A 19,008-nucleotide genomic window follows, 5' to 3' on the forward strand; every position below is an offset into this window, starting at 1 on the left:
TAAATAATTATAAAGTTAATAAAATAATGACTTAAAACACCTATAATTTCGCATATACTATATTGTACAAACCTAATTAATATTTTATATCACGCCTATGTCAAAGAACTTGTCCATTTTAATTTTTTAACAAGAAACTAATTTAGAAAAACCGCAGACTCTGCATTTTGTAAACAAATATATAAGGAACAAATTGATTCCTGAAACTTCCAATAATTTCACATATACGACACTATAGCGACCTACTTAAAATTTTATATTACACGCATGTTAAGGAAACTTTATATTTTTTTCTGCGAGGATGTAATAATATAGAAAAATTGCTAAATTGTTAAAACTGTATTTTATAAAGAAATATAAAAACGATAGAGCGGTGACTTAAACCCCTGCTAATTTCGGAAACACTGCGTCTTTGATTTTCGATTCTGATGTCGACCGGAAAAGCGATCAATTCGTCGTGAGACGATCCGCGCTCATTACGGAAGTGATTTATAGCAAGAACGCGGAGTACTTTGGTTCGAATACCTTCCTCACAGCGTGCGACACGAACCGCTGACCAGCTGGAACGTTTACCAAGGGACTTCTTTCCGAGCGACACCGTTTGATTCCGGTTGGTCGAGAATCAGGGTAGTCGGCGGACTTAAATCCCGCACGAGCTATCATGGTTCGATAGGTTTTCGGTGCACCGAGGAATCGGTTCCCCGTTGTCGTCGGCCAGTGTCGTTAGATTATCCCCCACTTCTCCTTTTGCCCCTTCCCAATTCCCCCTCCCTCCCCACCACAATTCTCTTTCCCTTCGATTCCGCCGAATAGCCTGGCAGATTATTTTCACTGGCCTTAAAGTAACCTTCGAGTAAACCGATTGCACTCGGCAATCAAACTTTTGTGCGAAAGTAAGGGACAGTCAGGGGAAATGGGGTGGGTGAATTATTTTCCGGAATGATTCGAAATCCGAGATAGAGACGTCCTAAAACATGTACTAGGAATTTTAAAATTACTTCCAGTAATTTCAATTTCATCCCATAATTTCTTGAATATTGTTACTTCGATTTTTAAGCATTTTAATTTATCAGTTCACGTTTGTGTTCTGTTATTATTTCGACTTTCAAACTTGTTTTTTCATTAGAGTTGTCTTTTATTATATATTTGATGTTTATTTTTTGTTACGTTGCAAGCATACATACAGTGGGGAGCAAAATTGAGTCAACACTTTTAAAATTGTATAAGTTTTCTAACACAGGACTAAATGACTTGCATTTTTCTGTAAATATTAGAGAGACTAATTCACTGTCGTTGAAATACATTTCTTTTTAATTCTACTATTATTTGGAAAAACCTGTCGTTTTTTCATTATTTTATCTGAATCTATAATGAAAATTTAAAAAATGCATTTATTTCTCGATAACTTATACACATGTTGAAAATTTCATAAAAATCGGTTGACGGATAATCAAGTTACAGCCACTGAAATGTGAAAGATTACCTGTTTTTGATAGAAATTGTCCTTCTAACATTTACAGGAAAATTTAAGTTATTTAGATGAGTTTTAAGAATGTTATACTATTTTTAATCAATTTTGTTCTCTATTGTATCTTCGAAAATTTTAATTTCGTTCCACAATTTTAGTTATTTAATGTATTATTATTTTGTTTTTGAAATGCTACATTTATTCATTTATTAATGCTTTACACCGGATAATTTATTTAGCATATGATTTTTATGTATACAAATATTCAATATTACTGTTTATTTTACTTTTGTCTTGTATTGGTGCTTGTGAAATGTTAGGAACAATTAGGGACCACATTTTGAACAAGTTTTTCAAATATTTATTTAAAATATAATGACTTTTCAATCGATATGCAGTGGCAATATAATATTACGTGGCCTAATGATTGTAATTTTCTTAAGTATTCTTTATTGCATGCCAGTATTGACTCTGCAATAAATTCAATTGTTCATTAGAACATTAAGCGCTCTGAAACAATGATGTTGCAACATTTAATTGGGTACTGATCGTTTAATTAGCCATAATGTGAAACGAGCCAGGGTTCAATATCTCTAGAACGTTTATTTTTCATTAATTTGTTGTTCAATATTTCATTGTCATTTGCTAGTATCGTGCAGCATTGAATATTAATTGTGCATACATTACCACTTAATATTTAAACCAGTAATTCATTTAATATCGTTGTTTGTTACAGGGCATTCCAACTTTAATTATCGCTATTTCGGGAATCGATGATGCAGCATCTGTCGCGATTCATGGGATTCTGAAGAGCATCATGTTTTCCCATGAGGCGCTGTGGTATCAAATCCTTCAGGGCCCCATTTCTATCATCGGCGGATTTGGATTCGGTGTTCTGTGGGGATGGCTGGCCAAATATGTTCCGGAAAAGGGTGACGTGAGTAGAAATAACCTTTCATTAATAATGGGACAGTGAAATATCTTGCTTTCGTTTTAATTTAAATATCGCATGCAATAAACGTTAATACTTTGACAGCCAATTGGGCACTCTCAAAAATTCCATATAATCAAAGCAATTTATTCTATGAAATAAATATTGGCACGTTAAAAATTTTAATTTAAAATCCATGCTTTCAATTATATATACTTTTATTATATACTGAATATAATATATTATATACATATATGAATGATGTGAAAGTGAACGTACTAATAGAAACATCAAATATATGTTCATGGTGAATTCTGTAACAATCAATGAAGGCAGGGTCAATTTAGACCCATAATACTTACATATATAGAGTCTCTTGAAAGATTTTCAGTTTGTTTAATTTATGTATCCTCTGCTTTTATAGTAAATCTAATTTTATTAGTGCCAATAATATAAATTATATAATTAGATTATCTGTTTAATTAGGCTGCTATACAAATTTTGTTTAAATTCTTCCACTTCGTATCAATAATTTTTCTCAGAGATCAAAATAGTTATTTAACTGTTTAATAGATTGAAGCACGGACTGTAGAACTTCTTTTAGGAACATTTTCACATTAAACGAATATTATAATGAAAACAGATAAAAGGCATATTTGATAGTAAAAGTATTAGTTGAAAGAAAATGTCTAAAACATAAAAACAAAAATTTGTAACAGAAATCGATATCTTCACATCGACATTAACCACTTAGCTGCGTCGATATATTTTGAAGATAAATTTTATTACGCGTTTCATCGATCATACTGAATGTAGATTTTTTGATAATTGTTCTAGAATTATCCTAAAGTGTGCGAAATTTATGACTATGTTATCATAAGCATTGTGACATAAATCGTAGATGAAATATTTTTATTTTATTATAAAATTGTCATTTCGTTATGACGTGTATACACGTTATACGCAGTTAACAGGTTAAAAACGTTCTCTGTTATTTTTACATAAATAATATGCAATTCAACGGTTGCTTGTATTTCTCCGTTGGGACTAATTTTAATAAACTTAGTAATTCAATTCGTTCTAACGAATTTTTACTATACTGATTCTGGAGTATGTATAATGTATATTTCGAAAACTCATTTTCAAGAACCTCCCAGGGGTAACATTTCTTTCCATAACAATTCCCCAGAAAGAGATATTTCCTCAAACGAAGCACATAAATTCGAATAAAATTTGATTAAAAGTGAAGAATAATTTACTTTGCGACGCGAATGTTCAAAAAGAATCTTCATCGCTTATCAGGCATTGGAAAAATTATTTTAATGTGCAATTAGTAGATCTCAAAGTGCTGCATAAAATGCAATCAAGTTTATTAGAATGATTGCAGAAATACAAAAGCTTCGACAACTATGTCTGCATAATCGTAATTTTACAAGATATATTTACAAGATATATTACTAGATATATTTATTATAAAATAATATACACTATATTATTTTACAATAAATTAGTAGCTCAGAACGCACGGTATATTAGAAGCTACATACGTATTAGTATTCAACCCTTTGGAACTCTATAAATTCGTTCAGTGGGTCATATCGACTAGACATCGATACCGAAGTCCGATTATGTTTAAGAAGGCTCGCTGCCAAATCCTCGAAAATGTCTCATCACCCGCAGCCAGTCTAATAGGTCTTTTAACGCTGTTGGCCTTGTTCGTTGCAGTGTTAATTGCGCTTCACGAGGCGTGTAATTCCTGTCGTGTTGGATTTATCGATGGGAACGGAACTCCTTTCTTTACTTTACCCCTTCGCTTTCATTCTCTGTTCATTTTTCTGCAACGATTTCTCTAGTCATAATATTCTGTTAAGCGCGACAGTTCCTCATTTACATTCGGAGCTTATTCCTTCATTTACTGAGGATCCCTTTGCGAAAGATAAATTCCCTTGATTAATTGAAAGGATCGGAGGCTAAATGGAAATTAATTTCTACCTTCAATAATTCTGACCTCTCAGAATTACTTCAGTGTTCTTCCTCTAAAGATTTTATTGCCCGTCCTATTTACAGAATATACAAGCGAATGTTTCTATTTCTTATCTCTCATTTTTTATATCTTATTCTAATTTCAAGGTATCCTGCGGTGTCTGAAATTTTCACATTTGCTTCCGTTTAAACGAAATTATCCATTCCAACGCAAGTTAAAAAGTAAAAATTAATTTATTTAATGGTAGTTACACTTTTTCGCGTGATAAATTTATTTCTCGTAAATATGGGAAATTTAATATTGAATTTAATCTTTCGAAATACACAGGTGATTTATTACAGAAGCCAATTAATTGTAATTAACTCCCCTTACTTCTATATAAATCGTTTATATTAGATATCGGAAATTCCTTCAACTACATCTATTAGTAATCAAATTAAATATTTATTTGTTTCGATATTGATTAATCTTTTACATAAATCCTGTATACATAATAGTTTTAAATATTAAATTAAACGGTATTATTACTTATTCATTTTCATGTGCATAATACGCCAGTAATAATTCTGCTCTGTTTGTCTGATTTAATATTACAAAGCAAGTTTACGAAAACCATGTAAATTATCTCCAAACTAATCGAATTTTTTATTTTGTGAAGGAAGAAGGAGCAACACATTCGAATAATTCAGCTTAGCCTTCTTAAGATCTTCCTAAAGTCATGCGAAAATAATAAGAATAATAACGTTTCTTTCTAGGATATAATCCCTTATGCCATTACATGAAAGTAACAACAGTAATAATTTAAAAATTATTATTCTAAAATTCATGTCTTAATCAATACCTTAAAAGGAATTTAATGAAGCAATTAGTTCATTTCGCTACTATCTCCTACTGTTTATTTTGCAGAATTAACGAACTCGTGAAAAGAGCAGCTCGCACACCTCAATAATTTACATTAGAATTCGGAATATTAATTCTAACCAGGATTTCACTGCCGCGCGACAGTAGACAGCGAATAATCCGAGTTCCGCTGTCTCTTCCAGGAAGGACTATACTACTTCCCAAGTAGTTATAGTGGCCGCACGGCGGAACGTTTCAAGCCTGGCGATCCCAATAGGCCGTATAATTAATGCTAAGCCACCAGCAGCGGCACAATGCCTCGAATTCGCAGCAAACCGAAGCTATCGATAACGACGAAACTTTTTCCAATTAGATCTGTTCAGTCGGTCAAACGGCAACAAAACGGGGACGGGTCGCGTCGGTAGATATCCATGGCGAGCAGCAGCCGGTCGTTGCTTAAAAAAAGAAAGAAAAAAGAAACGATTGTTGTTCGTTCTCCATTCATCATTTACCGAATGCCGGCCATTCCCGTGATTCACGATGCCTTAACGGTTGACCCCGCCGTCCCGGGCGCAATAAAAGGCAACGCTGTTGGCAGAGCGCCCCCTTGGCTGTTTAACGCCGCCCAGCACCTTCGACGCAACCCTGGCAGACCGTTTTGATACAATACGACCGGCAATTGTCCGTTACAAGCCGGTTATGTAGAAACGCAGCCGGAGTCGTTGGTTCTTTTCTCGTCGGGCCGCGGCGGAACGCTCCGAATGGCCCTCGACAAAGATTGCGCCATTGCTTTATTGTGTTCGGTCGAGTCCGCGATTCGTTTCGCCAGGAAACGGTAACAGGCTGCCGCGAGAACGGTAATTGGAACAATTGAAACTGTCTCCGTGCTTGCCTTTCCTTACGAAGACACTCGTGCTTACGCTTTTCCGCGTTGACGTACACCGGACGCGAAATAAAAAGTTATGCACGATTCTCTACGCTGCGCGGTTGATCTTTTACGATGGATGTTCCTGTACAAGCATTGCAACGGATAGCGATGAATTATTATGACATACGCGAACAGATGATGTTCTTTTTTTATGATTTTACTTATCAACTTTTTCAATATAGGTTTCAACGCGAGTTAAAACGGACGAAAATATAACCGAGTTTGCTTTGAATCATTTACGGTATTATTCTGTTTTGTTGGAAGTATTTTCCCTCTTTGTAGACACATTCGTTTTCTACATACGTTTATGGAGTGACAATGTATGATATTATGAAAGAGACAGTGTTTTCTTTTTATCACTTTTATCGGGCGTGGAAGTAGCAAGCATGTTGGAAAAATGGCAAACGTGTATCTTCATTCAGTAAAGATATTCGAGACCAGCAATGTGAGGACTAAAACGCCAGTTTTATTTATTTATTTATTTATTATTAGACTGTGGATCTTTGTGCAGAATAGTCATTGTCTAATTGTATGATCTCTAAACTGGATATTTAAAACATCAGAACATATTTCTTTTTGAAACGCAATTTCTTTTTGTTGCATAGAATCGTTTTGAAAGATCCAAATTAACTCTCAATATGCAACTAATTTTTATTTTATTGTTATAATTTACAAGCTGTACACGATAGAAAGAAAGTCTTCAAATAAAAATTACATTTCAAATCTACATAAAAAATCAAAAAATATCAATTATTGATTTATCACCTTTTCCAACTGTTTAAACAGTTAAAAAATCCTATACCACTTGATAGATTCGAACAAAAGGAGTAACTTTTGCTTTTAACTTCTTTCTATCTTGTACACTTTGGGAATTATAGAAATCAAATAATAAATAGTAGAATATTTCAGGGTCAATTTCCACTCCTTGCAAAAAATTGCATAATACATATATCATTAACATATTCGTTACATATATAATACATATATACACAAATATCATTTTCCTTTTAATTGTTACAATTTTGTATTTGATCTACCCTTTTTTGTTACGAATGCATAAAATTTGTATAATTACTACTTCTTTACAAAAATCTAGCAACAAGTAGAACAATAAGTTCACGTGTGAAGTATTCCCTAATTTTTTCTGTGGTAATTTGACGGTAACTATTTTGTGCAGCATAGTAGCATGCGTATTTCTAAAATAACAAAGCCGAGCGATAGAACTTTTACGCCGCACGAAAGTCATCGGCTTATAAATTAAGGCTTACGGTTCACGAGACGACAGTTTTTTAATGTATCGTTTCTTGAATCCAAGATCACCGAAAAGATTATGCGGTTTTTATATCCTGAATGTGGAATTTTATTGGGCAAATTTAGTTGCCGTTTTCTTCTGCGCCCTCGGGAGCTCAATTTATTATGAGATCAGGATCCCTGTTTCAGTGCCGGAAGTTTTTACTCCCCTCGAAGAAGATATGTCGGAGAAAACGTTTAACTTTGATGAAAATTTTCGCAAAAACCACGGACGTTGTTTCTGGTTTCAACATTTTTTTTTAAGATCCTCCAACTTTTTCTTCACTTCTTTTGAGCATCGAACTCTCGAAGGAAACTCGTAATTTTTATAAATACGAGGGGGACACCTTCCTTCAAGCATTATAAAATAGACATTTTTGAAGGGTTTATAGGCAATGGGGTCTCGTCGGGTGGTAGATCCTTATTCATCAAACTTCTTTTACAGTTTTTTGGCCACAGTTTTTCGAGGTACATCGGCCTCGTTACTGAATTTAATAAAAACCAATTACAACGTAAATTAGCGCGCTGAAAAGTTAAATGAAGCCGTTGAATAACCTCTTCTCTTCGACGAGTAATAAAAGCAGTGGAAAAATTGAAGAAAAGCATTGCACTTTATTGGACTTTAGTCATTGCATAATAAACTAGACCCTCTAACGTTTCCAAAAAACGTTTCTAAACGTCTCTACATTCGAAGCCATTTCAATTGAAAATCTAAAATAATTTTTCTGCTTACGGTATTTCCATTTCGTATAATAAAATTCATTCTATACATATGGAATCGAGTATCGTGATTCATATAACATTTACAATTTCAATAATTTTTTAAATCAGAGCTTCAACGATAACTACACAGGGTGTCCCGGAAATCGTAGTACAACCGGGCAGGGGGTGATTCTACATAAAAAAAGAAGAAAATATTTTGGTATAACATTTTTTCATCCGAAGCTCCATTTTCGTGATAATCGACTTCAAAGTTCGTTCAACTTGCAAAACGATTTCATACAATTTGCTTGTCGTGTATTTCACTGCTCTGCTTATCTCTGTCCGGGACAGTGTATACAAAACAGTGATAATTGTGCGGTTGAAACAATACAAAGTGTTTCACTATTGATTATTCATATTTTATTCTTTTTTACTACTTACTATTACAATGCTACAATAATTGTTGAAAATGTCCTCCTCGCTGCTGCATACATAAGTTTGCTCGATGAATTAATGATATCTGGACAGATTGTAAGTTGTTATCGCTTTTTAATTTTTCGAATGCCTCAGTAATCTTATGTTTCAAATATGTAACATTTGCTATATGCAAATTATATCATTCATGTTATAAACTTGCTATACACAAGCACGACACTTGACTTGATTAATAATACGTGACGAGAAAATTGTATGAAATCGTTTACAAGTTGAACAAACTTTGAAGTCGATTATCAGGAAAACGGAGCACCGGATGAAAAAATGTTATATCAAAATATTTTCTTCTCTTTGGATGTAGAATCACCCCCTGCCCGGTTGTACTACGATTTCCGGGACACCCTGTATAAATAATTTTGGAACGTGTTACAACAGTTTTAATGGCCGAGTCGACACTCGAGTACAAAGGGTATAAATTGTTATTTCGTTTACAAAGGTGTCTGACTATTTATGTAAATCATCGGAAGTGTTGAACCGTGAGTATCACGTGCGACTATTATCACCGTTTCAAAAAGATTCTTAAAAATGACCTTATAATCGTCGCGTTAGAGTGGGTAATCGAATTCGGTCACGATGAAAAGCGGTTCGCAAGGTCGTTCGCCCTTAAGGCAGCCGAGGAAGCACCTGGACGGTTGCTGAAAGGGTGGAATCGCTGACGTGCATTATCACAACGGCGGATCGATAGCGATCGATCGAGAGATCGCCAACCCCGCGTCTCGGCCACGGAAAACCCTTAGAACCGGCCCGGGCGTGACCTAATCGAACCGTTTTTCATCGGAACGCAGTATCCTCGTCTTGATAGTTGCCCGCAGCATCGGCAAGATACTGTCCGAGCTGCCGGGAACCAGACATCGCTGACAGAATTTATTATTCGCATCGTGTTTCAGCGTAATTTACGCCGGTGCTCATATTCCCCGCACTCCGCCACGAGTTGACGCAAATTGTACGTTATCCGTCTTCGCTGCGTACGCCGCCCGCTAGTGAATTATCAATTTCGGAGCCGAAGAGACGTTCCGCGCAGTCCACGGTCGCTGACAAAAAGTCTGCGCGCCATGCATCCCCGCGTATCTCCCAAAATCGACGAAAAACGTGGATCATTTAAAATTCAAATGCGAATTTAAATTGGATATCAAATTTTAAGTTTTTTTCACATTTTTAGCCTGCGATGTAGACGCAAAGGTTTCTCGTAAAGGTCCACCATTCTTTTGCTGCACCTTTCCATTTTATCTAATCTCGTCTGTTAAAAGCATTTTGATTTATTCGTGCTATAGCGCTCTAGCTTAATTTATTATCCAACTCGATGTTCAAATCCCTCGTCCGTTTAAATCGCATAAATGAACATTTATAATACGAACGTGACATGAATACAATAAATATGTGCAGTATGCACACATTAACGGTGTAAACGATTATTTATACTATAAATACTAATAATATATGTTGTAGAATGGATGTAGATATCAATAATACAAATGCAAGTGATATAAATCAGAAACGATAAATCGTTTTTTGCCATGACCTTCCATTTTAATAAGTTACTAAAGGGTTGTTTATTAGCTTTGTTAACGATTCTGTCGCGCTAAAATGAAACATCATAATTTTTCTTGCAATAAAATATCTGAAAGAAAGTATTATTAGAAAGGTTTGCTCGAGGTATCTTCTTGATCAACAATGGAAATTCTTGCTGAAAAATGATCGATTTGTATGAAATACGCCTTCATAATTACCGAGTCGAAGAAAATAAATAATTTGTTACACGGTGTAACGAATTTCTCTCAGAAAAATTTTGATAAACGAAGTACGTAATTAAGCGATAATTAATCACCTCGCCAAAAGCACAGCCACTTTCTAATAAAGTTTGTAATTTACAATTTCCTATTCGATTAATCATATCTGAACGAGTGGCGGTTTTACTAGTTTTCAGGGAAACGTAAACAATGACGATTATATAGAAACGCGTGTTATTTACGAAACGCGTGCATTAATTGTGATTTACCGCGGCCGTTTGTTTCGAAGATGATACCAGAAACATTCAAATCTAGAATTAATTGAATCCGGCAATTGATACTCGTACAAGTCCGGACGGATTAATTCTCATACTATTTGCAACGCAAATTTCAAAATATTGTTTGAAGCCAGCGTCTCCCGAGCCCGGCCTTCGAAAACATTTCACGCTATTGTTGTTCGAGTTCCGCTTGCGGCGTTGACTTTTCACAGAGAATCAAAGTGGAAAAAGTTTCGCGGCGCTGACTACAGAGTGGTCGACCGAATCGAGAAATGTTTTCAATCAATCGTAAATCAACTGTGAACAACAACGTCAATATTACTTCAGTATATGTCGAGCTGCATGGAAAAGGGAAAAATAAAAATTCATTGTTTAACTATTCGTATTGACGTGGAAAATATCTTCGTTAACGATAACGGAGAATCCCGCGATAAAATTCATTGCGCACGATGCAACCATAAATATAAATAGCAAACGCGACTATATTTTCATACGATGACTTTTTACCAACTATAGGGACGAACAAGTTTTACATTGATTTATCATATTTGACCTTTTAATAATTTATCATGCCACTGTCAGGTTATGTTAACATTAACTGGGTAGTCGGAGCACTTTATATTTACAGAAAAGATAAATTGCATTAAATATCTTCCTTTTTATATATTATAAATTACTGATCCCCGTACTTTTTTATAGTAATGCATCGTTGCAGTTGCAATGAGAACTATATCAGTTTTTTTAGATTCAAACGAGTGATATTTTTATATAAAATAATAAATGCCACCAAACTAAATATATTCGTCTTGTTGGTAATGTTTCGTCCTGGGCATAAGGCCCAAAGGACGATCTTCAAACAAGGAGGGCCAATTTACAGTTTATGATGCTAGTAATGGTAAAAGGCTATTTTTGAGGAACCGAACCTTCAAGTAATTTTAATATTTCGTACGAAGTATGTTTAATCGGTTGACAATCTCTCGTATTTAGCCTCAATAGCTGGCTTTATAAACCCCGAGGATTTCCAAAGGGCTCCGCGGAAAGAGGCCTCAAGGCCCAAGACAAAACGTTGCTAAAACATCCCCTACCACAGATTTCCTTCCTATCCCTACTTTCGCTTTTTTCACCTCTACCAGATTTTCCCTGCGACCGAGCTTTCGAAAAAGCTTGTGCGACGGCGAAGAATTACATCGAATCAAAATTAATTTTTACATCGAAGACAGCAAGTTTAAAATCGTTCTTGCACCGAGTGTAGCAAGTTCAGAATTATTTGTCCAATACAAATCGCGACGTTATTATACCGAGATTAGGTACAACTGCAGCCAAGTCATTTTGTAGCTAAGACCACTACTGTACAAAGTGTAAATAAACGGATTCTCCGGAGTTAGACTTACAACCTTTCTTCGTTAAATGATCGTTTAAATGATCAACGTAACATCGTTTAAATGATCAAAATTTGTTTATGAACCCATAGAATTTATTTTGAAGATAGTCATTTATTTTGAAGTGTAGTTATAGTTGGATCATTCAACAATGCAATTATTGAGGCATTATCGTAATGGATACAAAATATGTACGATCACTTGTAATTACATGAGTAATTTAAAAAATACCCACAATACTCTCGTGAAGTGTGTCAGAATAATAATACGACAATATTATAACATAATTATTCCATCCCGAGCATTATATTATATTGTAGGTGAATATTCACATGATATGGTCCCCTACCTGGCCCAACTTCTCTTTATTTGATACATTATAATATAATATAATAACAACATATTTCGTTTTTCATTTCTATGAAAATCTTTTTCTAGATAAACATAGGAGAAACATATAATAAGTAGATAAAGCACATGAAATTAAACATTTTTATAAATCTTAATTTACAAGTCGGTATTTACTATCGTCAATAACGATATCTTAATAATATAATGATAACAATAATAATATAATACAATACAATACAATGTAATATAATATAATCGTCTCATACATAAAATAAAATATACGGGTTCTCTTGTTTAAGTGAGTACACCCCCCTTTACAAACAGATATTACAAATCTGTATTTTCAATGATGGTAAACACGCAGAAGAATAACATATTATTCAACCGGTAAGTGAAAATTACACTTAATAATTTATGGCGTTAGCAATAATCCTTCTTAGTTATTCTTATCTATAATATTATAATTGTAGTAACTTAGTACAAACGCAATCTATGTTGCTCAGCAGAGGCTGTTGGATGGTGATCGTCGACCAATGCAGGACGTAAACGTAAGCTAACGATTTACCTTTATTGTACTTAGAATAATATCGTACAGCACCTCTTTGGATTCCTCTCAGTGCCTATTGTTATTTTTCTGAAGAAAAAAATATAGCTTTCTATTTCAGAAAATTAGATTGACCTACAGATTTTCTGTACTACGCCATCCAAAAGAAAGAGTTAATACTACATGTTGTAACGCGTTCTACCAAACAACTTCTGCAGGAACATTTTTTTAATAACTATAATTACTTCCGAAATATCCTACTCACTTAAACGAGACACTTTTATAAAATCATGATTATAATCTAACTTTGTTTTAAATTTTAATTTTATCGACCGTGATGTATTAACATCTTAGGTACTGCTGGATTTTGCGCAAATAAAGTTTTTCATAACTAAATTACCATTTTTCTTAACATATATTTTTTCCGTCTAGCTATATATAGTATTAATTACATATATTCTTTTCTTAGTATATTGTACATACACACTTCCACTTTAACCGTTTACTTTAATAATTAATAAAACAATTGAGTGAAGCACGAAACATTCACGAAAGCCACTACAGTGGCGCGTCGTGCCTGAGGTTAAAAATGCTATATTTTGAATGAATATTCATGATGTTATGTCAAGAACAAGAAGACTGAAGAGGACAGTGCATTTCTGTTTTGCCTTTCAGTAAAAAGTGCATTTTTTCTACAAGAACGCAAAGAAGCATGCGCGAAGATAAGCCAACTGCGCTGAATAGCAGTCAATGCATCACTGAATAGCAAAGGGTGTTATTATAACTTTCTCACTTTTATTGGAGTAAAGTTTATAACTGCAATGCGGACGACTATTATGCTCGTAACAATATATTGTAGTAGCACATAATAAGTTCAACAAATTGTTTTCCATAAAATGCATCAATTATCTTAAATAAATTCTCCGATAAATATTTCGAATATAATTTTATTCATTCAAAGACTTTATTTCTTAACGATTAAGAAATTATTTCGTAGAATTTTTTAAGGAAAATAATAAGCTTACCTACCGGTAGATAATATCAGTGATTTAAAACTTGATAACTTACTGCCAATTAGTTCGTTGCCTCGCCAATTTTTCAACAGCAATTTCCATCGTTAATCAAGAAGATACTTCAAGCAAACCGATCTAATAAATCAAACTTTTTCGGAATTTTTATTAAAAGATAAATTACGATGTTTCTCGCTTGCATAACAGAATGATTAAGAAATTTAATAAACAACCCTGTAATGACTTATTAAAGTGGAAGATCGTAAGAAAGAAACGATCTACTGTTTCTTATTTATTCGAATTTCTTATATAATATTATAGATATATGAATTTATTATAATTATTATACGAATTTATTATATTCATTATAAATACTATACGTATAAAATTTGTTTCCGAGAATTTATTCGAAATATTATACGAACAAAATTTATATCCAACAATTTATTCGAAATATTTCCCAAATACACATTTATTCGAAGTACTCGTTTGAACAAGTTTTCGATGAAGAATTTATTCGAAAAGTTATTCGTACAAAATGCAGTTCATAAACGACGATAAAAAATATATAGTCATATAAAAAACGAAGCCGAAAAGGATTCGATATTTTTAGTCGAAAGGCTCTTTAATCCAAGTTCGAAAATTCATGATTTGAAAACAATGATTTCCCCTTAACGGATAACGATTTTTCCACGAACGGTATCAATGATATTGCGGATAATTATTGAATCGCCGGCGTATAGGATCCGGGAAGCATGGCGGAATCGACCGGCCGGGTTCTCCGGAGCGGTTCCTCTCCGGGAAACTAACGGGACCGGCTCGGGATTCATTCGCGTGAGCAAACAGTTTTACGACGTTCGTGAAAATCGCGGAACAGGGTCGGTTAGGTGGCGCGAGGTCTCGGGTAAAAAGGCAGGATGCGGGGTAGCGGGTCAATCGAGGAGGGGTCATTCCTCCCTGCGCGCGATAGATTGCGCGGCCGTTGCATTTTCGAATGCACCGCTCGCTGCCACCGGCGGCGGCGGTGGTGGCTTACGAGGGTGCGGGGGTGGCCAAATAAATCCACTTTCGCGTGATAAATCCACCATTATCACCGGCCGGGTCTCCTGGAAAGACGAGGGAGCGAAGATCCGCGATCCGATCGTAAATTACACGCGGTGCAACGCGAAATGTACTTTCGGTGCGTAGTAGACAGGGGAGATCCTCGTGTCTTAGCAATTCATCGATAGCGTTACGTGACGAACATAACTTCGGCCGCAATTCCGGGCAGACGTGGAATTTGGCGGCCAGTGAATCGCACGTGTCACGAATCCCGATGACAGAGGACCCCAGGGAAAGTTTCGGCAACTTTTTCCAACTGCTCGTCTGCTCCTCTTCAGTTTCCTGATTGGAGGGGCCGCTGGAGGGGAGAGAGAGCCTTGCGAAATTTGCGTGTAATACGTCCGTGGTGCAGTTTGGAATTACGCGGGCATCAAGCGTTAGAAATTCACAAGCATTGTTCACAGTCAAACATCGTAATGACCTCTCGACCGCGGAGAAGCATGAAAATTCAGGGCTTAGAACTATAATGGACCAAGCGCAGCTAAGTTAATCGGACCTGGCTTTCTCGAAAGCCACGACTATTAAATTCCGTTGGCTAAGATATGCAATATAATAACAGTTAACGCCGTTTAATCACGAGCATTCAGAGATGCGCCATTTTTGTTTGACTTCTGACCGCGTGTGCCTTGTGCGAGTTGAACCAGACTGGTTCTTGCGATGAACAGAGAATAGTCATAGAATTAATATTTGTGTATGTGAGATTTTTATTTCCTATGTTTTCCTCTATGGTTGGTAGCGCTCGTTTACGCAAATTAAAAAGCAGCTGAATAATGTCCTTCATAAAACGAAATGGAAATGTTTATACAAAAGCTTCATATCAAATGATACGTTATTAAAAAAAACTACTACTCTGTGTTTATTGCAGTAAAATAATAAACTTTGTAATAGTTTATATGAACGTTTTGACGAATGTGATCAATTAATTTCGATGAAAAACTGAAGATAGTACAGGATATTGTCAGAGTTGAACTATCACGTTTTTCTGTTAATCTCCCGCACCTTTTTTCCTTTTAACTCTTTCACCACCACGTTGCTTAGCTCTTCTTCGTTTTTAATCATTTCCTTGCTACAATGAGGTAACTTTTGTTTCTTGTATATGTTTGCATAAGACTGTGTACACTGCTATAACCTTCAATCTACTCGATATGAGAAACTTCATAGTATATGTAATAATATAATATTAGACAGCACATGAAAGAGTTTTAGCTTTCACTCATCATTTTACAATACTTTCATCAAAAAATTGCATACGAAGACATGAAATGATGAACATGAAATACCATTCCACATGTACCAAGTTTAAAAAAGACGAAATCTGTATTCATCTAATAAAATGACTGACATAATTTCTAAACTAATCGTAATAGTCATTTGAGTTAGTTGTATTTATCGGTAACCTGTGTTTAGTAATATAATTCATTCAGTAACAAAATTTATGAAATCATATATTCACTGTTAGATTTGTACTATGGACAGATCATATTGCTTGTAGTAAATTACGAAGCAACAAATATAATTCGTCTTGTATCTAAAACGGGTTCTAGCAACAGAACATAGTTTCTGAACTAATCATGATTAATTATTACCATAAGACTTTCCAAAGTGGGATGGATATCTTTGTCAGAGAACTAGGTTATCTATTCAACAATCAAATAACGAGAAACATGAACAATACGTATCGTTCTCTTATTACGTGCATAATCAAATTACGTATTTGCAATTCCTGAAATAAAATATATAGTAAGGTATACATAAAAGATATTGTCGCTACATCGACAAAGTCGCTGTACTCGTTCATAAAGTGTTAAAACCTGAAACGAAGTCGCACACATATACCAGAACAGTGTACACGACCAATCAGGGATTCCGCTAAGCATACTGCAGGCGTAGGATCGCGGAAATCGAGCAATTCGATTGGCCGTAATCTCGTTTGGAATTCGAAACTACGCTACTGCAAGGCAATTTCGAAAAGAGCTGAAGCTCGGTTAATGTTTTGTAAAAATCCGGGCGTGCATCAGTGTTTTCCAGCCACTAGGTCCCGATACGCGTCCTATCCAGTTGGTCGTCATTTCCGCGAGATCGCGTCCCATAACGGGTTCTCCTTCGCGACAGATTTACATAGACTGTGCTCGAAACTCGACGAAACGGTGAGCCTCTGCACGCCGCATGCACACTGCACGTGTCTGCATACGTACAGGCGGTCGAACACGTGCCAGAATCTCGCCGAATCTTCCGGAACGAGATATCCTCTTTCTCTGGTCACGGTTCAATGGATTCCGCATTGAACGGGATGTCGTGGCGCTGCGAAAACGCACTTCGATAGATAATCGCGCACGAACAAACCCCTCCGATCGACCTACTGGCCCCTTTTCCGCTCGTTCCTCGTCCACAGCATCTGTCGCTCCACGGAAACGGCGAGACCTTTGTCAAAAATCCTTTGCCAACGTAGGGAACGCCTCCTGTCAACGAACCACGAGTATTTATTATTGTTGTTAAGATTGTACTTAATTTAATTTCGTTAACACTATCGTGCGAGAAATGTGATTGGCGCATTGTGTTTTATAAAGATGACAATAATGAATATATTTGTCGAATCAACCGATTAATCGTCATGATAAGCGTGTTAGATCAATCCATTGATCAATCATTGTAAGTAGATGTAAGAGTGTGTAGTTTTAATTTTACTTTTGCTAGGAAAACTGTTACCAAACTCGGATGTACGATTACTCAAGATTAATCGTTTTTAAGTCGAATCCGAAATTTTTAAAAGAATAAGTGGAGAAGAAAAATTTAAATCAAATCTATATTTATTAATTGTCATTAAACTATTTGAATAAAGAAACAAGTTCCCAAGTTTTAATAAAAAATCGAATTGTCCGAGAAGAATCTCTAAATTAAACAATGTAAGAATTAACTGACACTAATTCTCCGGCATAGTTATATTTTTCTTCATTTTTATTGTAGTTATATACGATTGATTTCAGAAATTTAGTCAATTATTTCCTAGGAAAGAATCGTTGTAATTTTAACATTCGTAAAACAGAAAGTACGAAACTAGTGTATTGTCCCTTATCCAAACATTTATTTTTACAATATTCTGGTATCCAGACGTACTCATTATCTAATCATTGCATTATTTGGATACATTATCCTAGATAGCTAGTACAGAACTTGAATAAAATATTTATATTTCATTATTTATTTTCAGCCTCACGGCCAAGAAATTGGATTTGGTTTACAAAAAACCTAACTCTACATTACTATTTTAAACTTTCATTTTTTATATATACATTCTCATTCACACTCTTGTCTCTTATACCTACTGACTAAAATCCGTTATTTCCTTCAACCCTTCTCCCTCTATTGCACCTGCTATGCCTTTGGTTTTCTTTCGCCTCTTATCCTAAAAAACTAATAAAACTCTCTCCTTTACCCTTTCTTTTCTCTTTCTCTCTACCTTGCCCAGCCATTCATCTATCTTCTCGTTCTTTCTACCGTTTACTACCTCCTCGATCTCCACTCTTCTTTCCGTGATGAAAACATTTAGATAATAAAATGTTTTGGTATCGGGATATTACAAAAATAAACCTTTGGATAAGAGAGTATAATTTCAATTATAGAATCAAGGTTTATCAATATGATACAATTAGCATAATTGAATAATATAAGAGGCGATTAAGATTGTCATTTATATTGCATGTAATAATTGCGTGTCAAACTGTTGCATGCGAGATTTGAGTCAATGTTTTCGTTTTGTAATTAATATTATTAATAAAACATCATCATGCCACCCAAATATTATCGGTAGTGAAATTAACTGCAGATTTTTATATATAACAAAATTACTCGCACCCATTTCAAGAAACTAAAGCCATTTCTGCTACTCGAGTAAAACATTTCTTTCATCCCTGAATGATTTCAATAAGCCGGAACTAGTACATTATCAGTCTTAAAAGTTTTTAGTCTGGCTACTGCATTAA

At 35.0% G+C, this 19,008-nt stretch overlaps 1 protein-coding gene across 1 annotated transcript in view; it reads left to right on the forward strand.

Annotated features, from left to right (window-relative positions):
* The window catches only part of Nha1 (Na[+]/H[+] hydrogen antiporter 1), a 266,381-nt gene that overhangs the window by 204,880 nt on the left and 42,493 nt on the right, over nucleotides 1–19,008 (forward strand). The window contains exon 8 of the mRNA XM_078193764.1: nucleotides 2,205–2,405. Within this exon, the coding sequence (XP_078049890.1) occupies nucleotides 2,205–2,405 (201 nt within the window). The remainder of the gene's footprint in view (nucleotides 1–2,204; nucleotides 2,406–19,008) is intronic.

Source organism: Augochlora pura, chromosome 10 (genome assembly GCF_028453695.1).
Source record: "Augochlora pura isolate Apur16 chromosome 10, APUR_v2.2.1, whole genome shotgun sequence".
Lineage (NCBI taxonomy): Eukaryota > Metazoa > Arthropoda > Insecta > Hymenoptera > Halictidae > Augochlora > Augochlora pura.